This window comes from Monocercomonoides exilis (assembly GCF_001643675.1).
Source record: "Monocercomonoides exilis strain PA203 chromosome Unknown scaffold5-2102611, whole genome shotgun sequence".
Classification (NCBI taxonomy): Eukaryota; Preaxostyla; order Oxymonadida; family Polymastigidae; genus Monocercomonoides; species Monocercomonoides exilis.
In genome coordinates, this window is record NW_027150550.1 from 332,118 (window position 1) to 356,362 (window position 24,245).

Genomic DNA, 24,245 nt, shown 5'->3' on the forward strand with positions numbered 1-24,245 from the left:
AATGAATTGTTGAAGATAATTCATTTGATGAAACTTTTGAAAGGAGCAATTATAGACTTTTTCATCTTGCATTCAAGTCAATCAACTTTTGTTTCGGAACAGTTTTTGAAACTTCCAATTAAATTCGTATTAGAAAATTTCTCAAATTGAAATGAACAACAGTTGGATTATTTGAAGAAAAGTGAAGAATAATAAAAATAAAACAAGATAAAAAATTTTATAGGAAAACATATTTATTGTTTCATTCCAATAAGAATTGACTTTTGAATATTTATATGTTTCGAAAAAAAAAACTTGTGATTAATTGATCAAATCCCATTTCCTACAGAACTGATTTTTGCATTTTTCAAGTTGCTGGTTTATTTGCCACACTTGCTTTAATTTCTTTAGCGGTTAGCTTTCATATGCAGCAATCAAATGAGCCATTGCAATTAGATGGAGGTGAAGGAAAGCCCCTTCCTGATATGAAAGTTTTCGATAATGAGACAGAATTTAAAAAGAAAAAATATGTACCACTTCCTCAGGATTACGACACAGTTGATGGAGAAAACCAAAGAAAAAGGAAATTGCCAGCACAAAAGCCAGGGGTTGTATATCGCCCTGATAGAATAAGCGACTTTGCTCATCAGTTTTCTCATTTCTTTGAGACTATTGCATTTATCGGAACTGGCTCATTTGGAGATGTTTACAAAGTTAGAAGTTTACAAGATAATAAATATTATGCTGTAAAATGGAGCAAAAAGAAACACAGAGGAAATACTGACAGAAAAACAAGCTTAACAGAGTTATACACTTATGCTCTGATTGGAAAACATCCGCATCTCGTTGAACTTGTTCAGGCATGGGAGCAAAAAGGGCATATGGTTACTCAAATTGAGCTTTGTGATCATGGAGATCTCGATGAATTTTTAACTCATTATCCACATATTTCAGAACAAGAAATATGGAAAATTTTGTTGGACATAACTTTAGCGGCTAAATGGCTTCATGATCAGCAAGTGGTTCATTTGGATATTAAACCAGATAACATCTTTTTAATGTCAAATGGGGATTACAAACTTGGTGATTTTGGACTTTCTCATATAACCGATTTTACTTCTCCGAATTCAGAAGGAGATTCTCGGTATTTAGCGCCTGAGATTTTATCGGGATACACGACAACTGCTGCCGATATATTTTCCATTGGGGCGACTATCTTCGAGGTGAGTGAGTTTGTGGATCTTCCATCACAGGGAGCCCTGTGGCACAGATTGAGAGATGACCCGCCATTGCTGGAAGGGAGGAGCGAGGAGCTGTCTACGCTCGTGCGGAAGATGCTTTCGGCTGATCCGCGCGAGCGGCCGACGGCAGACATGATACTGGAGACGCCCACGCTGAAGAAGATGGCGCGTGAAAGGGAGTGGCCGACGATGCCGCTGACACACTTGATGCTGCGGAGGACATCCAACATCGTGTCGCTGATGTGGAAGACGTACTACAACCTCTCGCAGAAGGCGCCGCTGCGGCCGGACAATCTGAGCGAGAAGAGGACGCTTGATTATGGCGAGTCGGGGACTATCAATTACGAACAGGGAGATTCTCAGGGGAATATAACAGGCTCGCCAATATTTCCTTCTTTTCCTTCTTCTTTTCTTGCAAATTCTGATACAACAGAACTGCCTTCCTCTTCTAATTCTGCATCTTCATCGGATTCTGCTGTGCCTTCTTCATTCTTTGCTTCATCCGACAGCCAAGAATCCAATGCAGCAAATTCAAATCTGAGCAATAATCTTCCTGATGCTGTGCAATCGTCACAAACAGCAGACAACTCTGCTACCTGTCACCAGCAGACCCCCATTCATCCACCTCATTTCTCTTCTTCTTCTTCTTCTTCTTCTTCTTCTTCTCCCCAGCTTCTTCACGATGAGCATCAAGACGCCTCGTTTTCTCCTTCTCCTTCATTCGGCACAGAAATGTCCCGTCGGACACGCAATTCCTCCGGCGCTGCCTCCATCACCAACTTCAGCCCAGCCGCCCTTCTGCATCCTCTGCAGCTGGCGTCGTTCTTCATCCCGCCTGACTCGAGCATCTTCGACTCCCGCTCGCAGGAGATCACACGCATGATGGAGATTCTGAAGGAGCACGAGGAAGACGACCTGCGCAGAGAGACTGACGTGAGCATCGAGTCAGAGGAAGAGGAGGAGATGGAAGGCGACGGAGAAGAAGAAAACGAGGATTTGTATGACGCAGCAGGCTCGTCTGCCTCAGCTGCTTCAGAGAGTGCTGCTTATGGCTTCGGAAGCACGCCCGTGAAGGAGGACAAGAAGTTTGGGCAGATTCCTCCTCCTTCGTCCACTCCGCCCAGCTCTTCTTATTCTCCCATGCGCTGTGCACCTCCTTCTCCTGTCGTCGAGCGCAAGGCCAGACTCAACCTGGACACAAAGCTGCTTCCTCTTGGATCCACTCTCGGTTCACAAAGGAAGTCTGCTTTGGATTCATCTCCCACGTTTCCTGTGCTTTCGCTTCCTTCCTTCGGATCAGGCTTTTCTTTTGGCTGCGACACAATTTGCAGCTCTGCTCTGGGGTCGCCCATTGAATATCGTCCGCTTGTGGATGGAATGGGAACACCAGCAGACAACACAGACACACACCAGACAGCAACAGCAACAACAGCAGCTTTTACTGCTGCAGCATCTGTTGCAGGAATCCCACACGACTTGCCAGCAGACGAGCACTTCTCCATCTCAAGACAGCCCTCTCTTTTCAGCATCTCATCTGGCAACACTTCATCCCTCTCGTCTCCGATGAAGGAAAAAACCAGACCTCCTCTGAGTGCGCTGGGGAAGTCTGCCTCGTCTGACTCTATGCTTTCTTTCCCTTCGCTTTCAAGCTCTTCCACTCCCTCGCATTCAGCTGAGCGGTCGCCCAGCCATCCTCAGTCAGCCCCACTCTCTGGCAACGCCTCTTCTGCTGCCTCTTCTTCCTCATCCTCCAAAGCAGTCAGTCCAAAACTGCCTGCTTCGCCTTCTGTCGACTCTGTTGCACTGTCATACTCCACAAACTCGCTCAGCCAAACACCCATCGCTTCTCACAAATCGCCTTCTTCGAACCTTCCCTTCCACCACGTCACAGAACTCCATCTGAGCCTTTCCAAACAGCCCACCCATCAAACAACAGCACAGTCCAGCCCGCTTTCAGAGCATCGCATTTCTGCCTCGCAAGTCTCCCCTTCGCTCACCCACCTCACAAACTCCACAGAGCCATATGCTCAGTCTGAAGGCAGCTTCTCTCCGACTCATTCAGCACCCTTTGAATTCCAGCCGCTCTTCCAAAATGTGAGCACTCCTTCATCAGCATCCAATGAGAAGGATGCAGGAGATGCTGACCCGAACAGACCAGTTGTGCTGCCTGTTCCTCTCCTTCTTCCGTCCACTCCTCAAAACAACCAGCAAACCACTTCACCGTTCAAAGACACGTCAACCCCCACCTCACTCTGCCCTGCCTCCTTCCCTGCTGTGCAGCAGATGGCTGAGTCTGTCTTGCTCAGCACATCCGCCAGCCATTCTGGAAACCCTTCCTCTCACGTCACTCCACACCACTCCCGCTCTTCCTCCCCCACAATTCGCACTCCTCCCTCTCAGCGCATGTCATCCCAATCTCCAAACACTTCATTCCATTCACGTCATTCACATTCAGTCCCTTCGTGCCCATCGCCAAGCTGTGTGTGCGCGAACAAATCAAACGGCTCTGCTGCTGCTTTAAATTCTCCTTCCCCTTCTCCTTCTCAATCTCCTTCTCAATCTCCTTCTCCTCTTTCTCCTTCTCCTTCATCTGCCCAGTCACAGCCATCTCAGTTGTTGGAGAGCAATGACATTCAGCAGACACCTCGCAGCAGTCTGTCACATGAAATAGTCAAATTCAAACACACGCCAAAGAAAAAGAGGAAAGACGAAGATTCATCCAGCAGCAAAAGATCGTCTTCGAAGGAAGGAAACGAACAAGACATTTTGACTCCAGTTTCTGAGAATAAGAAGGCAATGAAAGAACATTCGCAGACAGCCACGCCAGAGACAGCAGTAAAGTCAACACGCCACAAACACAGCTCGTCTCAGCAGCTGGAGAAAAAGAAGAAGAAGAAGAAGAAGAAGAGCTCAAAAGAAAGGAAAACCAGTCGTTCAGGAACATCCACACACTCACTGCCACACGATGAAAGTGGCTCTTCTCTCTTTGACGCCATTCCTAATTCTTCTCTGCAGCAGTCAGGGAGCATATCCCAATCACCACACGACACTTCATTTGCCTCCTCCTCCATGTCGCATCTGTTTCCTCCTGTTCAGCAGCATCTGTCTGATCCATTGGATAACCAATACACCCTTCAAAATGAACCCTCTTTGCCTCAGGCGTCTCCTCCACCCACAATCCGCAAGAGAGCGACGCGTTCGTCATCGACGCCTTCTACCTCATCTCCTGCTCATTCTGATGATTCCACTTCAGCTGTTGCTGCTCACAAAACATCTCTTTCCCCAAGTCATTCACGTTCTCCGCATTCCACCTCTGCCTCTTCCTCTTCATCATCCACATCAACATCTTCCACACTTTCTGCCGGTTCTTCTCGTTCCTTCTCTGCCACTGCTGAGTCCTCCCCTGTCTCTCACTCGCCCAACAGCATCTCTCTCGCTAACAGCCGCTTGGATTCCAATGGCAAGCCAAAGGGAAGGCTTTCTGCTTGCACCAAATCGAAGTCCTTTTCCGTTCCTTCTGATTCTTTCCTTTTGCCTGCCTCTTCTCCTTCTGCCTCTTCCAGTTTCAGCACCTCGCCTCTTCCTTCTTTCATCTCCTCTCTCTACCCCTCTTCTCAATCACCGTCTGCCACATCTCCTCTCATAAAGCCTTCTTTTTCCTCTGCCCCTCCCCTCTCCGATGCAGCTGGTGCCTCTGCCTCTTCCCAATCGCTCAGCTCTTCGCATAAGCCTCCTCTTCCTTCTGCTTCTCCTCCACACAAAACAGAAGCCATCCAGCCAAACAAGCAGGCACTCGACAAACTTGGTAACCCTTCTATTAATATGAAGCGTTCCCATTCCGGCTTCCTTCTGCCGTATCAGAACTGGAGCCATCGGCGCTGTGCATCCGATATGAACGGCGTCGTTATCTACTCCAACTCCTTCCAGTCAGGGGAAGCTGCTGATGTTAATGGCCCTCTGAACATCATGGCAAAAGGGTTGCCCAATGTCCTTGGCCTCGGAAACAGCATCAGCAGCAGAGGCAGGTTCCTTCCCCCTCCTTCTCCTCTCTCACAGCAGGGGGAGAGTGTGGTGAGGCGCTCTTTTAACAGACTGAAATTGGGGCGCACAGTTTCCTGTGCAAATCTGCCATTCCCTCGCTCGCCTGCATTGGGTGAGTTTGGATTGTTGACTTCTTCTGATGCCTCTGCTGCCTCTGCTGCCTCAGGAAATACAATCGCTTCCGCCTCAACCATTTCATCTTCTTCCTCTTCTTCCTCTTCTTCCTTTGCCTCTTCCTGTTCTCCCAATATCAATTCACCTTCCTCCACTGCCAATGCAGACATCCAGTTACAGCACTCTCTCTTCAAAGAAAGCTTCGCCCCTTCTCCTCCTCCCTCCTCCCTCTCTTCCTGCCTCATCGACACGAGCAGCTCTGATTCCTCTCTCCCTGACTCCTCTGCCAATCCTCCTAATAAATCGGATATCGGCTTCCTTATCCGCCCTCAAGACTCTGGTGGTAAGAGAAATAGTTCAGAAGTCCAGCTTTCTCTCTCCCCCAACGCCAATTTAAAGCGCGCACAGCCTGCCCCTTCGACTTCTCCTCTTCAATTCGGCTCTGTCAACCCAAGCGTCAACCAAGTCTCTTTCGCTTCAGACGAGCAGGGCTTTTCAACTTCTTCTCTGGCGTTGTCTGTTGCCTCTTCTGGACAATCATCATCTTCCTCCTCCTCTTCCTCACCAAACTCCCCTTCTGCCTCTCCGACTGTTTCCAGCGCGTTCATCAATAGGAACTCTCTGCGCAAAAGTATCCCTTTTTCTTCTTCTTCTTCTTCTTCTTCTTCTTCCACCTCTTCTCTGAAACGTCCTCTCTACAGATCCATGTCATTCGCATCAAGACCCAATTCCACTCTGCCTGCTCTCACCATCAACTGGCCTCTGGCATTCCCAAGCGGATCGCCAGACACAGCTGCGTCTGTTGAGACCCCCTCTTCCGAGCAATACCCTCTCCGGCTCGCTTCTGCCTTGTCTCCTTCTCCTCCGCCTCCTCCTATTTCCTCAGGCGGCGGCTCACCTTCTCTTTCGGTCTCCTCCGCCTCCTCCTTCTCTGCCCAGCCGTCGCCAAACGTGCGCTCTCCGCTCTACAGCCAGCCGTCTTCTTCCTATCACTCGCCGCTTGCTCAGTCTCTCTGTGCTGCTTCACCTGGGCAGCTTCGTCAGGGCAATGCTCAACCGATCCAAAACATGAATTCCGTCAAAACCATCTACGGCGTCCCGTACATCGAAGACAAAAGACCGATGATTCCATACACTCAATCGATATCATCAACATCTTCTTCTTCTTCTGTCTCTTCAACCACTGCTCAGGGTGATAATGTATCCAACTTCACACAAAATGAGCCGTTTTCCCCGGACATAGCGAAGATAAGAAAGGTAAGTCATCTAAATTCTTTATCTACAACGCCATACGATCAGCATACCCCAGAAACAAACGACGAGCAGACGAAGCCAGCAGCAGGTGACACTCACAATGCAAATCAGCCGTCTGCAACAGCAGAAGTCCAAACACGCAGCGAAGGAGCAAAGCAGCCTTCGTCTTCTGCTTCTGCCTCGCCGCAGAAGAAAAAGACTAACACCATAAATCCAAGAAAGAAGACGAATATAAAGTTCTCGATTCTGCTGAACGACGACAAGAAGCTGCCGTCTTCAGCTAAAGAGAGGCCTTTGGACATCTCAGTGGAGTCCTTCCCAGGCTCTGTCTCTTCCTCCTCTGCCTCCTTCCACGCGCAGCCCGACGAGTTGCCCACTGAGCGGTCGTGGGCAAGCCACGTGTCGCCCGTGTCTGTGCCCGCCAGCCCGTTTTCGAGCGACGAGATGAAGCTGCCTGAAGAGAGCAGCGCAGATGCCGCATCGATGCCCCAGTGCAACGTGTCTGACGTGTCGCCCACCTTCGGCCTGAAAAGACCTTCGAAGCACACGCGAGGACTGACGATGGACCATTCGCATCTGTCGCAGTCATCTTCCTTCTGCACACCAAAGAAAGAGCAGGATGTTGTCCGTTCTGTATGCGCAAAGTCGCTTGATGTCTCATCATCATCATCTTCTTCTTCTTCTTCTTCTTCCTCTTCTTCTTCCTCTTCTTCTTCCTCTTCTTCTTCCTCTTCTTCTTCATCTGACCAAGCGGAACTTGCTATTCGAAATTCTGCTGTGCGTGCGTCCACCTCGTCTTCAGCAGCGCTCTCTGAAATGTTAGCCGTCAAGCCAAAGCCTCAGCGGAAGGACAAACAGCCCATGGAGTACAAGCTTAATCGTTCAAAGAACTTCAAATGCACAAATCCTCTCAACAGCTTTGTTAACGAACGCCAGCAGCTTTGTCCACTCTTGTATCGCAGTGCCTGCAGCATGCCCATCTCATCCGTCGAGAGCCTTCCCATCATCTGCCCCATCGCCCAGCAGCCAGACGCGTCGATTTCGAACGCCCCGTCACCGCCTTACACAAACACCTCCACTCCTGTCCCTTCTCCTCCCTCTTCTGCGCAGCAGTCGCATCGGAGGGAGATGCAATTCTCAAGCACGCCCAACCCTTTCCCGCCTGACTTTTCCAGCAGAAAAGCATTGCAATACGCGAAGCAGTGTTCACCTGTCTCGTCGCTTCCTCTGAAGTCTCTGGTGCAGACGCAGATGCAGCCGCTGGATGTGAGGTATGCTGCCCCTCTCTCAGACAGATCATATGAAAGCGAGTCCCTCCGCAAGAAGGAGCAGATGCAGCTGCTTCTGTCACAGAAACACCCTCTCGACAGCCTCCGCCACTCAGATGACAGTGTAAAGCTGCCCAAGCAGATCAGAGGACCACTCCCTGCCTTTTCAGAGCCATCTGCTTCGCCCTCACGAATGAGCAACACGAAGTTAATGCATCTGCAACAATCACAGCAATCTCAAATAGCTCAGCAACTTCAACAGTCTGAACAGCCAGCACTGCGGAATGAACAAAAGCAGCAGCAAAATTTTTCTTACTTGACCAACAGCAGAGAACTCCCGCTGATTCCATCGAGAACTGGTTCGTACAGCTCGATGGCTGAGGCAGATGCGCCAGCACATTCTGAAGAACCCTCTGCTTTGAGATGTTCATCGACCGAATCAATATCTCAAACGGGATGCGATGACACCTCTTCTATTGCAACGACTGAGGCTGTGCCTTCTGAGGATTCTGACCATCCAACAGAATCTAAAACAGACAGCCAGCATTTCTCTCCTGAAAGGCAATGGGGCAGATACGGTCTTCGTTCAAACATCGGAGAAAGCGGAGAAATGAACAACCAAACAACACCTTCTCCTCCGCCGCCGCTGATAAGATTGCAGTCAGCTGACGATGGAAGCACAATGAACACTGCAAATGTGGAGTTCACACCAAAAAAGACTTTCTTGGCAAAGCCCGCACCACGTGGGTATTCATCGCTGATGTCTCCGTCAATGTCGCCTGATTCATACAGAACAGAATCTGATTTGACTTCTGCTGGTTCGCTGAAACCTCGTTATGACAGACGATTCAACAGACAAGCAGTGTCTGCTCATTCTGATGGCACAACCCCAGAATCTCTCAAATTTGTGGACGAATACGGATTTTCTGAGGGAAACAGCTTTGTCGATGGAGAAGATAAAATGAAAAAGAACGAGCTTCAGCAAGTGCCTGTTCGATATAAGCATTCAGAGGAGGAGGAAGACATAGTAGATGAGCAGGACGAATTTGCTTCACAGAAATCTTCTCGTCTTTTCCCTTCTTTGGAGATGAAAGACCATTCAATGTCTTTGGCAACGCCTTCTGCACAGAAAGATCCGCTATCTTCGCCGGACGCATCGACTCCTCCGTCTTTTCGTTCGCCACTTCCACATTTGTCGAACACCAACAGAACTGGGAGCTTTCCTTGTGCATCTCTGTCGACGCCAACGCCTCCTTCCTTCCCTTCTGCCTGTTCTCAGACAGATGTTAACACACCTGTCTCTTCTATCCCTCCTTCCTTTTTGAGCCAGTCGATCGGCACGCCAATCAAAAATGGCTATTTGTCCTGTCAAAATGCTTCAATTCCAACAGCTGCTGCTGCAGTCACGCCAATGGCACTGAGGAGCACTGAGTTGATGTCCACACCTGAGGCACAGACAACTCCGGAGCGCTTGTTCACTCCCACTGCTGGCACTCCACAGGGCAATGTTGCCTTAGATTTCACACCCCAGTCTCCTGTTTTGCTCACTCGCACCACAAAATTCTCTTCTCAGCTGAAGAAGCACAACTCTGCCAAGATGAAAGAGTATGCCTTGTCTGCTTCTCCTCAAAATGCGAATTGTTCCAGGCCTTCGTTTCCAGCAACTCCTTTTCCAACTCGCCAGGCACCTTCACTTGCTTCTGGTGAAACACAACAGGTGCTGAGAAATCAGCCAAAGGGGAGTGTTTTGGACAGTTGGGATGCTGATGAAGATGGGAAGGGAAGTGTCCAGGAAGAAATCTCGTTGAAGCCAATCCGCCTTTCGGCATTGTCTTCTCCACTGTCTTCACCTGTGGCTAATTCGAAAGGGCTTAGCAGTCCAATCCGTCCGCTTCGCAACATCAATGACAGCCTGCCTCCATTGGAATCACTTGCTTCTCCTTCATCAGATAACGATGATGTTATCGAAATCAATCTGGCTATCCGTGGCAAGGAAACCTCCACACAGATGCCTCTCACATCGCTGGAGGATGACTTGAAAGCGCTTGAGCTGACCAGCGATGTTCTGCAACTCGATGCTGATTCGTTTCTATTGTCTTCAATGGAGGCACAACCACCAGGTCTCCTCTTCTCCACTGTTCCCTTTGGGCAGCAAGCATCGCCTTCCACTCCAGTTAGGGAAGCCTTCCGCTCGTATACATCAACAGCACACAATCAAAGCGATGAGGAAGGTGCTGCACCTGCCACTTCTCCTTTCAAAACCCTTTCGCATCGGTATTTCTCAGCATCGTCTCGTTTTACCACAAATGGTTCGCTTCTATCAGCCAAAATCGAAGATGTCATTACAGAGCCATATGAGTTTGCTATTAACTCATTCTGCATCATGTCCATTCCGTGTTTGCTGACTCCATTTATCACCTGTCCCATCCCATTTTACTTCAACTTCATCAACTGCACTGTCACAACTGCCTTTTTCGTTCGCTTGTTCATCAGAAGCTTCGAATACAACCAGAAACACAATGCACTTATCAAATCGATCTATCCAGACATCGATTTTCTGTTGGGCGATTGCAGTTCTTACGCAAATGATGACTCTCCGATGAAGAATTACAGCAGCTTCCAGGAATCGCAAAGGCAGACAGAGGACTTTTCGAGCGAGCAGTTTGGGACAGAATATTCTTCAGAAGAAACAACCCCATTCTCCATCTCATCTTCAGCTGCATCCACTCCTTACCACTCCAACTTCGACAACGCATCGCCTTCATCCAGTATCACCTCTACTGTCGAACTTTCTACGCCTTCTTCAGAACGATCTCGGGCGAACTCTCTTGCCAATGCATCTCCAACCACTCCCCCTATGTTAAGAGAAGTTTGTCCGTCGTCTCAGACTCTTTGGTCTCCTCTGCGCCACTCCTCAACAACGCTTCATCCAGATGCATCAACCGTTTCTCAGGAAGGAAAGGCAAAATCAACAATATCATCCACAACAACCTCAACATCAGCCTCGCCATTGAAAGATGGAAGTGCATCACGTCCATTTGCCGATCCTAACAAGATGAAAACAATAATAGCTGGAAAGATAGCAGCAATGCTTATTGTGTCCTACATCAGAGGAGATTTCAGGGCATTTCTGTCTGAACGGCAGAACGACAGTGATACAGAAGAAAAGGAAAAAGAAGAGAAAGAGAAAGATAATCAGACAGTACATTCTCACGCAAAGACTCACAGAAAGTCGAAGAAGCATTCAAAGCATTCTGATCGTTCAGAACATACAAAGAAAAAGAAAAGAACGAAACACAAACAATCACAGCACTCAACACATTCAGAACATTCAAAGAGCTCGAAGGATGAGAATGCAAAATTGGATGGTCAGTCTCTATTTCTTTCTCCGATGAAAGGCGATTCTCAGCTGAATGTGATGGATTCTCCACAAAGACGACAAACAGGCTCGCAAGTTATTTCTACTCCTCAAACAGAAAAATCTCAGAAGCGTTCTCGTTTCGGTAGCAATAACGTCTCTAAAAGCGCGTCTCATTCACATTCTCTTTCACCTTCATCGTCAATCACAAGAAAGCGCTGTTCCATCCGATCAGCTTCGCACGAGCCGATTTTGCAGATCAGCCAAAAGACTCAACCACATCCAACGACGCCAAGCACAGGCAGAACAATAAGATCGCTGGGACTATCTGCTTCTGGAGTGTCGCCTTCCTCTCGCATAGCACAGAATCTCATCTTGGCACCATCTCCCCAGCGCCCAACAGTGACGTCTCCGACATCCACGCCAACAGCACCCTCACGCACATTGCCTGCTAATCAGTCAAGTCTTTCTCCTTCGTCTGTTGTTTCTTCTGTTTCTGTACATGACACTGAACAGATTGAGTCAACACCTCTTTCTCAGTCATTGTCGACAATTCGCACTAACGACACTCCAGCCACATTTGCTTCGATGATTTCTGTTTCACCACCGTCTTCTCCTTCGGGGGATATTAAAAATCAAGAATTTGCGTATACTTCTCCGTTGCAGAAGCATATGTTCACAATGGAAATGAACAAAACAACAACTTCACTGGAAACAGAGAAACCGACAGAAACACCTCCATTGTCACCAACTGACAAAGATGCATTACCTTTTGAAATGACAACAGAATTCGAAAAAGAAGTAGCAAATTCAAAAGATATCAAAAATTCGACTTTTTCATATTTCGATTCGTCTTATTCACCAATTTACACTGGCAAAAAGCCAGCTGTGTTCCACACCCAACTTGTCGGGAATATTGGTAGCAATATCCGCTCCTCATCGCTTGCATCATCTTCAATTCCTCAAAGTCCAGACTCAATTTTCCCATCTTCTTCAAAAGGCAGTCGAAGGATTCATTCTCGTCATCCATCCACTCCTCCTCCGTCGATGCCTTCTCGCCAGCCATCTACGCTCGCACTTGGCCTATCGCCTTCTTCTCATCCCTCGTCGTCCACACCTCCTCCACCACACGCCAAATACTCTCCACCCTTCCGCCACTCCAACTCTCCTCCTGTCACTCCTCCTCAACTGAGTGCTTCTCTTCCTCTTTCTCAGATCGGTGGGCAAACTGCCATTTCTTTGTTTAAGCCATTGGATCAGCCTCTTGCTGCTACTTTTTCTGCTCTCACACGCGGCAGGTCTGCCGTACCACGCCCAACTCTCTCCACAACTGTCAATTCGCTGTCTTCCACAAACCGCAGCAAAGACAAAATGCAGGTACTGAACGTAACTTCCACACATGCTCATGTGCACTTTACTCCAGCCCGCCATTTAAATAACCCTGCTTTTAGCTTCTCATTGCCTCCTACAAATCCTTTGCATCTTCTTTCTTCATTCTCAAATTCTTTAAAGCCGAAGATGCTGAATGGTACAGAACGAAGCGCCGATGATGCTCTTTCTTTGACAACTCAAGCACACTTATCACAGCCTTCGAGTGACTCTTCAACAACTTCTACATTCGGCTCGACAGTTGCAGGTCAAGCTTCAGAAGGGAAAGATGACAACTCGCTTGTTGAAAGCATGGCATCGTTATCTATTACACCTCCTAAAAAGCATGTTCGTCGTGTTTCTGTTCAGTTTAGCTCGCCTCATAACGAGCAGCGAAAGCATAATTCGTCTTCTCCTGCTTCAACAACCGCAGCAATTGCAGAGAGAGACAATGAGATGATCCACACCGCACACACATTACTAACACTGGAATCAATTCCATCTTCAACTCCTTCAGAACTGACTGCTTCGTTTGGTTTGGATCTCACCCAGGCACAAACAATTTCAGAAGAAAAGGAAAAAGAAAAAGAAAAAGAAAAAGAAGAGATTGAACAGATATGCACAGCAGCTGTTGAGCAGGAGATTGCTGCAACATACCCTCAGGACAATTCATTAACTCCGCCTCAACTATTACATAATCAGATGTTTGCAGAATATCCAGACAATGAAGAGGAAGAGCTAGCACAAGAGCAAGTGCAAGAGGAAGATGCAAATATGAGGGCAATCAGACAGCGAAAGGAAGACTACTACTATCAAGTGGCTCATTTGCTATCACCTGAAGAATTTATGAATGTGTTTGGATATCCTCCTGCACCTTCAATACCTCAAGATTTGACGAGTGTAATTACTGTATTTGTTCTTCTTCTTCTCTTCAGGTGAATTTTAAACATTATTTTTGTTTCTCTTATTGTTTGATTGGAAAACTGTTCCTATTCTTATCTTTCTAATTTCTTCTTGTATTAATTTTGAAAACATCTCACATTTTTTCAAAAGAAAAAAAAAGACAATTTTACCAAAAAGACAACGCTCAAACTTCTTGTGCTGAGAAGAGCAAAGCACTCTGAATAAATATTTTGTTGATTGTTTGTAATATGATGGCTTTTGTTTTCTTTTTTGAAATGGAACAAATTACAAATAGTTTTCGAGATTTCACGTATTTTTCAAGATTGTGGAGGAAACGCACTGAAGAGAGAAAAGCGAACATTAACTGTAGTTCATAAAAGCCAGATTTTTTGCTATTTCAAGTGAAAAGGAGGAAAAATTTTTAAATTAAAATTCTCAAAGACTATGCTGTTGACAGAAATGAAAGCAAACAAGATGAAAGATGAATTCAATACAATATCAAAATAACAAGATAGAAAGGGATGAAGAGAAAGAAGGGGAAATAAAAATTGGCAAGAAGTGAATTGACAAAGGTCAAAAACTTTTTCTTCTCAAAAGTGAATAATCTTTGTAACATCAAAACTAACTCTTATATTTTTTGTACATCAAAGTACCTCTCAACAAGTGTCAAAATAGAATAATCACTCAAAATGAACAAAAAGAAACCCTCAATGCCAACAATTGGAAAAATTGATTGAAACAAAGATTATTTGGAAAAATAAAACAAAATAATGAAAAAAATAAAAAATGAACACTTTTAAAAATAAGCTTTTAAAACAGACTTCACTGAATTATAGCTATGAATGACAGTTTTCGGTTTAAAAATAAAAAAAGAAAGGAAAAGAAAGGAAAGTTTAAAAAAAATGAATGAAAAAGAGCAAAACGTGCAATGGAAACAGCTAATTCCAACGTGATAAAAATTAACAATTTTTGATGATCTAATGTACTAAAAATTAGAAAACTAATTAGAAACAAATTAGAACAAGCTTTCCCAAAAAATATTTTATAAAATTAGAAAAATAAAAGATGGGTTGCAGCATCGCAACAGTTTTGTGATGCTTCATCCTTTCAAAAAAGATAATAAAAAAATCAAACATTTTCCATAGCACAATTTTAGAGTCCGATTGAGACATGAAGATCGGTATCAAATATAATCGCCATGGCAAGTGACATAAGCCCAAATATTACTCCAAGAAACAGTAACGTCCAGGCAAAGCATACAGGCAGTGAAAGATGTTTCTTTGGAACAAGCAACTCTTGCAGTCTGTTCTGATGCATCTCCACAACCTCTGCATCCAACTCATAGGTATCTGCTGCGACATTTTCCTTTCTTAAAGAGCGCTCCTTCGCTGATTCGTCTTCGTCCATTGCGGATCTCAATGAAGCATCTGATGGTTCGTTTGGCCTGTGTCTCATTCGCTGTGTTGTTGTGCTGCCATTTCCAGATTTGCTTCGTCTGATCGGTTTGCGGTGAACACTCTTCTTATTTGTGTGCTTTCTTCTTCGAACAACTCTTGTTGCAGAATCGCCAGATTTGAGTCTCTTGCTTTGCACTTCTTCAGGAGTTAACTCTGGAGGGATGGCATCTGGCACCTCATCATGACCATCTGCGAATTATAAGTGTGAGCGAGAAAAAGACAAAGGATGCAAGCAAAGCATATTTAAAAAAAAATTAATAATAATAAATTTATATAAAAGAATTGATAAATAAAACAGCAATACAACACTTGAAGCCTTAAAGACTGTAACAACACTTCAAAAACACCACAATCAAAAAAGACTCAAAACCATAAAATGCAGCTTTGTTGCATACCATTAGCAGCAGCATCTGTCATAACTGCATAGCTTGGCGAAAAGAAAGAAGGTCTCTTTGTCATTCCGTCCATTGCGGAGTGGATGGATTGCGTGGATGAGAGGTTCACTCTTGATGGAGTGAATCCCAGTCTTGTGGAAGATGCATGTTGTGGCAATGTGATTGCCTGCTTTGATGCCGAATGCAAAGAACCCATCGCCTGGGAGCCCATGGCACTTGAAGAGGGAGAGGCTGAAAGAGCAGCAGTCATGTTCATCGATGAGCCAACTGAGGAAGGTGAAGAGACGTGTGGCGACACGGCAGAGCGAGGAGCCTCCGGCTGTGGTGTTAGCGACGAAGGTGTTGCTTGTGATGAAGGTGTGGTTGGCGATGGAGAAGTCGGGTAAGTCGGAGGAGTGGTCGACGAAATTGGCATTGAGCCAGTTGAAGGCGACTGGAAAAAGGAGGTGGAAGGTGTGGAGTGCATTCCTGTTCGCGGGGTTGGTGCAGCAAATCCTGTAGACGAGGAAGATGTCGTCATCCCTGGGTTTGTTGGAGTAGGCTGAGTAGACGAGGTTGTGAAAACACTTGACGATGCAGAGGGGATCGAAGAAGGCTGAGCTGCTATCGAAGGCGGTGTTTGCGAGCTCTGCCGAGAAGGCCCAGCACTAGGTGCTGCTTGTGAGGGGTCAAACTTGATCTCTGTTGCTGTCGCAGATGGCGTTGCTTCAAAAGGCTGATCGGCGTAAAACGATGGAGAGCGGTGTGGAATGGTCATTGTGTTTGACGATGGCGTTTGAGCAATCGAAGTTGGAGACGCCGTCATCCTCAGCGCAGATGAATGGCGCGATCCAGAAGACTGGGAAGAGTTAGACGAGGCCGGAACAAACGAAGTTGGAGCTGCATCGTAGTTATCGCCTTCGCCTTCAGAGTCAGAATCAGAGTTGGAGTCATCGTCAGAATCGAAGCCTTCGTCGTCGGTGGTCGTGTCGTACTTCACGTTGGGATCTGCAGATGAGTCATTGCTCGGATGATTCGATGGAATATTTTCCATTTCTTTTGCTTTGAATCTGCTTGACCGTGAAGAAATAGGATTGCTTGTTACACTCGACATTTCAACAGATTCGTTGCCTTCGTAGTCATCGTCATCATCGTCTTCCTCTTCCTCCTCTTCGTCTTCATCGGAGTCAACATAGTTTTCACCATCAATAACTTCAATCTCCTCTCCTTTCTCTTTAATGTATTCCACGCCAGATTTCTTTTCTTTGACTTCATTCTCTGGTGTTTCTGGCAATCCTTCGATGACCTGAAGCCTCTTCTCATTCACAAATCGCCAGGGCTGAGTGGACACACGGATGAAAAACATGCATGGTACCACAAATGTCACGCATGTTCCGGCTGTTGACCCAAATATGTCAAACACAAACGAGACCTATTTCAAGTTTATAAATGTCAACAAATTGGTAAAAAAAATAAATTAAAAAAAAAATATTTCAAAATGATATTAATGTACAATATCGAATAAATATTTTTCTAAAATAAATAAAAATATGTTCATTAACTTCATTCGAGAAAAGTCAACACGATTTCGAGAGTTTAATAAAATAAAAATATTTGCAGGAATTATTTATCTGTTTCAAATGATCAAACTTTATGCAAAAAGATAGCCAGCACGCACATAATAACAGTCATTCCTGATCCGATCAGCCCTGTTGCAAAATGATGCTTAGTGAGCTTCCCGAACACGATCACGTTCTTCCATTCTTTTGGAATCAAAGGAGGAGGTCCTCTTCCACCGCTGTATCTCCTTTTCAGTTCGGCTTTGTCTTTCATTGTTATCAGATCCACTGCACATCTAATAATTCCCAGTAATTCAGCACGGGTTGGTATCATCATAACGGGATATGAACATATCAGGGCTGCAATGAAGCCAATACGCGCAATTAGTACAACAACATCATTATCTGGATACATCGTCAATATATTTCCTCCAGATTCTGCTGAAAAAAACAAATCAGTAAACTGTATGTATCCAAACAGCGAGCAGCATAGATACAACACTCCAACAAGACTAAGTGTAAAGATTGCAACTTTTTTCATTGATCGTATGCTTTTGTGTCCGAGTTCTCCTTGGATAATTGGTATGTTCTGTTGGCACCCGAATGCGAAGCATAAAGTTGAAAAGCATTGAATAATTGTCAAAGAAGGATGCACTGCCTCTGCGGGGATGTGTGGTGGCATTCCATCCGCTGGAGCAACAAATCTTATAAAAACAACAATTATTGCATAAATAAACGCAATGATTGCAAGTGAACTTACAGTCTTCAATGAATCCACTCGACGAAACCATGATAGAGGTTGAAAGAAGAAAAATCCCAGAATGATTGTTATAAACCAGCGTTGTAACGTAACACTTCCTTCCGGAACTCCGGCTGCTCGTAGTAAAGAAAGAATAAAATCTCCAACAAGAATTACATATGCCCAAAGAAACCCAAAGCACTGCAAAAATGTGCAAGCTCCGACAAAAAATATGCCAATAGGACCAAATAATCTCCCTCCAATCTGAAACAAAATTTATGAAAATATCAAAAAAATTATCAAAAATTTTAAAGTTTATCTAATCCAAATAGTCAAACACTCCCGAGCGTGTATAAGCATGTAGCATCCGCAGCATACATAAGGAAAGTGAATGATACATATGAAAGAAGGATCATTACCAAAAATATCAATATAGCTGGCACCAATCCAGATTTAGCAAAAGCAAATGGAAGACCAAGTATTCCAGCTCCAACGATTGTGTTTGCCAAATTTGCTGTTCCAGAAAAAACAGATGCAGCCTTTTTCTTTGATGGAACTTTTTGTAAAGGTGCTTTTTTTGATTTCACCATGAGTGCAATATTCACAACCTTCTCTTTACTGATCAAGTTCCCACATTAACACATCAAAATATTACTTGAAGATTAGTCCACCCAAAGCCACTTGTACAAAACTTACATTCGATTTTATATTAGAAATAAAGATTTCTATTAAGCATTTCGATTTGGAGAAAACGCGAAAAGTTTTTACTGAATGAATTTAAAAGGCATCAAATGAATGGTTTCCTTTTGAAATAAGAAATGATAATTTGTGATCGTTAACTATCAAATTCATTTACAAAATATTTCTCAATAATGCAAATTTGTGCAGAATAATCATATCATTGCAAAAAGTGACAACTTGTGAAAATAACTATTTTTCTCATTTGTCCAGTTTTATTAATGGATAGCAGTTTCAAGTCGAAATTCTATTGAAGTGCATAGAAGTTTGAAGCAGTATTTTGAATGTCTGGTGTTGGATAAATTGATTCATCTTTCGCTGGTTGAACATATTTTGAAAATTCGAAATAATGTCCATTAATAAACCGTGCAACAAATGCATAATATTCATTTGAAAAGGAACATGTGTGCACAATTAATTGAAATAGCGAACAACTTCTTTAAATTTTTAAATGTTGAAGCATATTGTTTGGATATATTATCATTTTTCTTGTAAATGACATTTTGAATGATGAATGTGTCTAATAGAAAATGAATCCCTCAGAATCGTCATATAAAATAAATGGTAGTATTTTGATGAAAGAAGTTTGCAGCGAAAAAAAATTGAACAATAATTAAAATGGAAAAGAAAATTGCTTCTACCTGGATTCGAACCAGGATTACAGGATTCAGAGTCCTAGGTGCTAACCATTACACTATAGAAGCGTTGTTTTGTATGAATTTATTTATGGTTTTAATTTGTTATTAAATTTTTTCTAAAAACTTTTTTTTCATTTTATTATTCATAATGAGAAGATTGTTATTTTTCCAAATAGTTTATTCATGATTTGAGCTGAACAAAACCTTTGCCATTCAATTCTTTTTATATTATCATGTTAGAACTTTTTCAAGAAATATTTTTGAATCGGAACAATGGTGAATTTAATTTCAGAATCGCAAAAGAAAATTTTTGTTCAAATAAAATCCAAACTCATAATCAGTTTTTTGAAATTTGAAGAATAAATCTGGGTAATTCTTTTTGGGATCATACTTTTTCTGTCAAAATTTTCGGTCTGATTTTTTTCGGTTCGAAAGTTATCAACATGTGAAGAATATGAACGGAAAACATCGAAAAATCAATAAAGATAAAATCTCTCGTGAAACTCTTCGAAATCCTTTATTTTTAACTTGAATGGTCGCATTTTATCATAATTTTGAAACATTGACATTGTTTTTTTTCATTCAGTTTACGTTATTCTTGAAAAACAAATGTTATCATGATAATATTTAAAAACATGTCACAAACTTCATTTGTTCGACAATCAATCAGATTTAAAAAGTTATGTTTTTTGATCTCATAAAAATTTCAATTGCTGATTTTTGGTGAATTAGAGTTTTTTCTTTTTGATCCATCTTGAAAATAGATGTTTATAAAATTTACAATGAATGTTTCGATTCTTTTTTAAGAAAATTAAATATTAAGATACGTATATAAAATTTTATTCAATCAGATATTTTCAAATCTCAGAATTGATATCAACGTTTCGTATTAGCAAATACATCTCACTAAAATTTAAAGCAAAAAAAGCATTTTTATAATTGGTTGTTTGTAATTTGTTTTTTCTTAAAAGTTTAATTTATTTTTGGATTTTTTGAATTCGTTTTTTTGTTGCAATATTCTCAAAAAATATAACTTCTGCATTTAACTATTACAACGATCGGTGAATTTTCAGAGGGAAATATTTCATGTTGTCAATAACAATTTTGAACATTTTTAATTTGACGATGAAGAATATTTAGCCGGAAGGAGTAAGTGAATTGAGCATTTGAAAGAGTTCAAGAAGAGTTAAAAAATGAAGTTGAACAAGATGTTGTTATTGAATGGAGTGTATTTGAAGAAGTCACCCAGAGAACATCAAAAAATGTGAAGCGCAACCAGTGTGAGCATCAACCCTCAAGAGTCTCCGTCTTCTGCATTCAACCATCTAGACTCGTTCATCAGCGCTGCCCTACCATCTTTGAAACCTATTCGAACGAACGGATCGAGTATCTCCACTTTTTCTTCTTCTCGAACTTTTTGCACTCGGCTGGTGATGTTGTATTCCACACCTATGGCAAGATCTTTTTTCCTATGACAAGCTTGCTTCCTCTTTATCACCAGCCACACCTTCAACTTCCACCCTCACCCGGTGCATTCCATCTCGGCTGCATCACACATGCCGCCCCCGCATCATCACCAACGCTGGATAGTGCATAAACTCCCCATTCTCCTGGAAATAGACTTCATGCGACACCGTCTGCATCACATACGCACCCGGAACAACGCTCCGTGTCCTCGTCGCACTGCCCCTTTGCAGCACAATTGACCGTCCTGGCACCTGCATCAGCACCTCCACCGACCTCTGCGCTGACGTCGTGTTTGTCAGCACCGCATCGCACACACACGCACCGCTAGCATCTTCTCCCACTCCACATACTTCCTCGCCTTCCTCCCTTCCTCATTCATCTCCCACTCTTCGCTCACGTCATACACAAACTTTTACACAACCACCTGCTTCATCTCCACTCGTTTCCCCAAGCCACTCAAGTACAGCCCTTGTTTCCTCACTTGTCTCTCTTATTCTCTTTCTCTTTCCTTTTCTCCTTCTCCTTTTTCTTCTCCTTCTATTCCTTCTTTCCCTCTTTCTAATTCCTCCATCTCCTTCACAAACAGCACTGCGGCTGTGCCATGCTCCTAATAAACACACTCGCTCTTCCTCCCCTCATCTCAATCGCCTTCTCCTCGCAAACAGGGTGCACACAAACATGTGTCAGCGCAGCTTCAAACGCTGCTGATGCAAACGAATCGGTGCATTCAATCACATTCGCTGACACTAAAGGAACAGACCTTCCACACTCACGCGTATCCCTGCCCACCCTCTCCCTGGCACACCCAAACAGATATCGCGCAAAGCCCAGGAAGAAATGGTTCCACTCAACCAGCACAGAATGAAATGACGCCACACGATGATATTAGTTCTCTCGGTATTCCTTCATGTTCTCCACCTGCTGGAACTTCGCAACTGGCATTTTCTCTTCTTCTTTCCAGGTACAAAGCTCATCATCTCCAATAGAGTTTTAAGAAACACAAGAACCAGAAGTGAAAACATTACACATATACTCTGATTCCATCCGCATTCCCATAGGCATCGCTATCTGAGGATCTGATGGAATAGCCATTAAGAAAGAGCCACAAAAGCCATATGCCCAACGAGGCATCGCACCAGCATTGCTTATCCTCTGCCATGCATTCGACTGCATCTATATTCTCGGACTCTGCCCTAATCCTGCCTCTGCCCCTGCCCTAGCCATCCCAACCATCGGCGTTGCCATTCTCGATCCAGGCCTCGATCCTTTCTCCATCTGCCCCATCTGCCCCATCTGCCCTTGAACATCCATTGCACCCCCCAGCAGACGCGGCATCAGCTTCAGCTCTTCGTTGTTCCGGATGAAGCACCCGCTCATCGTGCACATGTCACTCAGCTGCATATCGTTGAAGACAATCTTCTGCATGTCAGGCAGAATCCCTTCTTTCTTCTGCACAAGCTCCTTCTGCTCCGCCACCGTCGTCTCCTTCGTCACGCAAACTCGAATTATCTTCCCTTGCATCGTCCTCACCTGCACTACCATCTTCCCCAAATCTCCTCCTTCTTTGAATGCTCGTCCCGATGCTCCTTTCACACTGCTCTTTCTTCCTCTTTCTTCTTCTTCTTCTGCCTCAATGAAACCCCCATCATCCAGTCCCAATGGAAGCACTTTCTCAAATACCTTCTCCTCTTCTTTCTTGTCTATCAGCTGCGACCTCAGCTATTTTTCCACATTCTCCACCGACGCCACACACCTCCTCAAACTCCTCTCCAGCAATTCTTCTCCTTCTCTTACCTCTCCTTCTCTTCTTCCTTTTTCTCTTGCTTTTCGTTTTCATCAATTGCTTCACAATATCTTCTTTTCAACACTTTCTTTCAGAATCAGCTCCGAGTGCATCTTCTGCAAAACATTCTTCTTCGGGTCAAACACATTCATTAGCCTCATTTCTCTCAATTATCCTTCTCTTTTTTCTTTTTCTCTTCCCTCCGTTTTCCTTCTCCCACGGCACAGATTCAGATCCACTCATACCTTTTTCGCAACGAAATACTCATTGTCTGTAGCCACCACTATCACAGTGCTCTGCCCTTTCCCTGCAATCACTTCCTTCGGGATAACAGCACGCCTCCTCTTTCCTTCATACAGTGCTTCGTTCAGTACAACTGCAGTTGTAACCCCCAAAAAGTTGATGTTCTTCCAGTCTGAAACGCTTCTCCTCCAGTTCTGCGCTGCTTCCATTCCCTCTCCTATCACAACGTTCATCATCATCATCTTCTTCTTCTTCCTCGCCATCGTGTCTACCATCATCTCTCCGCTTGCTGCTCCTGCGCAGATTGCATCCCCTGAAAATGCACTCGCCTCCTTCCTCCAAGTCTCCTGCGTCACAACCCCGTGCATCAGCACAGAAGGCGCATCCAGCGCGTTCCCCAGCCGCTCTGCTGCCGTTTGTCTTCGCTGGATGTATTCTTGCTCTGTGCTCAGCCTCTTGTCCTACGTGTTGAACGACCTCACCACCTTTGCTGTTTCCACCTCTGCCTGACTTCCTTCCTCCAACCCAGTCAGCTGCATCTCTGCATCAAACACCTGCGCAAGCACACTCCCAAACACATGAACACGCGTAATCACTGTGCAGTTGCTCAGAGTCACCTCCACTTTCCTTGCTTCTACTCCTTCTCTCATCTGCCTAACTCCCACAATCACAACTGTAGCATCACCTCCTCGTCACCAAATCTTCCGCATACCATTTAGAAGCGATGTGTTGTCCTGTCTCACACCGCAATTGATTTCTTCTTTCGATTTTTAGATCATGTTTTCCCCATTCATTCCATCTTTCTTGTTGTTTTCAACCATCTTGCATGGCTCATTCAGCGAAATAGACGTCCGCAGCCCCGTCGCCCACTCAAATAGCTCAAATTCCCCACAAGTACAATCAGCCGACAGAATTGCCTTCCCTTCCTTCATCACCATCTTCTCGCTCACATCACGCAGTGGGACAATCCGCTCTGTTCCGATCATTTGCGTCAACGAAACCAGTCACTTCTCAATCCCCTTCTTCTCATTATTCGCTCTCTCCTTTTCTTCCTCTTAAATCTTTTCCTCTTCACTCCTTTCCTCTTCTCCTTCATCCCATCCCTTCACCTTCCAGCTTTTCCACCACACGCCTCGACTGCAGTAATTGCGACACCAGCCGATTTATCACCGACGGAAGTAGCGACGGGTCAAATAGATCGCAGATCGATGTGAGCGCATTCACATCTGCAGCTGCAACGATCCGCTTTTTCCCCGACTTCGTGCTCACAGATGCTGCAAGCGATGGAGCTTGACCAACAAACGGAACAGAAAGCACCACCTAAAGCACAACATCATCAGCACACGAAACACCTCCATTCAGAACTCCCCTCCGAGCCACAACATATCCCTTGAAGCGTCTGTTGCTCCCTTAATTACGAATTCTTTTTATTTGCATGCGCCCCAGCTTCTTCTGACACAGCAATTAGCATCCGTCTATCGATATCGTCCATCGCTGCTGCAGACGTGTATGACGACGAAACCGCCGACGCATACGAAGAGTTAATTGCAGGCGAAGATGAAGATGATAATTACTTATCATCTCCTTCCGCTTTCTTCTCTTCGCTGCTCTGCCTCCTGAATGGAGAAGAAGATCTGCGTTCTGCTTTAGTTGAATAAGACGAAGTCAAAAAAAAAAAATAGAATGAAAAGAATAATGCTGTGCTGTTTTCCTGAAATAAA

The 24,245-nt window shown here is 44.4% G+C and overlaps 5 protein-coding genes across 5 annotated transcripts; 1 reads left to right on the forward strand and 4 right to left on the reverse strand.

Moving 5' to 3' along the window:
- Positions 1–404: 404 nt before the first annotated feature.
- Positions 405–13,692, forward strand: MONOS_7564fu7565 (putative membrane-associated tyrosine- and threonine-specific cdc2-inhibitory kinase; the record flags this gene model as incomplete). Its single annotated transcript, XM_067877900.1, has 1 exon — positions 405–13,692. The coding sequence occupies one exon, from the start codon at positions 405–407 to the stop codon at positions 13,560–13,562; it is 13,158 nt and encodes a 4,385-aa protein (XP_067734139.1). The 3' UTR covers positions 13,563–13,692.
- A 986-nt stretch (positions 13,693–14,678) lies between these two features.
- MONOS_7563 (putative Vacuolar amino acid transporter 2) lies at positions 14,679–18,245 on the reverse strand (the record flags this gene model as incomplete). The annotated part of the gene is made up of 5 exons (XM_067877899.1): positions 14,679–15,172; positions 15,379–16,789; positions 17,008–17,620; positions 17,654–17,919; positions 17,994–18,245. 5 exons carry the CDS (start codon positions 18,243–18,245, stop codon positions 14,679–14,681), a joined length of 3,036 nt encoding a protein of 1,011 aa, XP_067734140.1.
- A 2,336-nt stretch (positions 18,246–20,581) lies between these two features.
- Positions 20,582–21,590, reverse strand: MONOS_7562 (uncharacterized protein; the record flags this gene model as incomplete). The annotated part of the gene is made up of 3 exons (XM_067877898.1): positions 20,582–20,778; positions 21,083–21,294; positions 21,532–21,590. 3 exons carry the CDS (start codon positions 21,588–21,590, stop codon positions 20,582–20,584), a joined length of 468 nt encoding a protein of 155 aa, XP_067734141.1.
- An 81-nt stretch (positions 21,591–21,671) lies between these two features.
- Positions 21,672–23,174, reverse strand: MONOS_7561 (putative Ubiquitin family; the record flags this gene model as incomplete). Its single annotated transcript, XM_067877897.1, has 3 exons — positions 21,672–22,217; positions 22,527–22,985; positions 23,079–23,174. 3 exons carry the CDS (start codon positions 23,172–23,174, stop codon positions 21,672–21,674), a joined length of 1,101 nt encoding a protein of 366 aa, XP_067734142.1.
- Positions 23,175–23,294: 120 nt separating this feature from the next.
- MONOS_7560 (uncharacterized protein) lies at positions 23,295–23,510 on the reverse strand (the record flags this gene model as incomplete). The annotated part of the gene is made up of 1 exon (XM_067877896.1): positions 23,295–23,510. The coding sequence occupies one exon, from the start codon at positions 23,508–23,510 to the stop codon at positions 23,295–23,297; it is 216 nt and encodes a 71-aa protein (XP_067734143.1).
- Between the last annotated feature and the right edge of the window lie 735 nt (positions 23,511–24,245).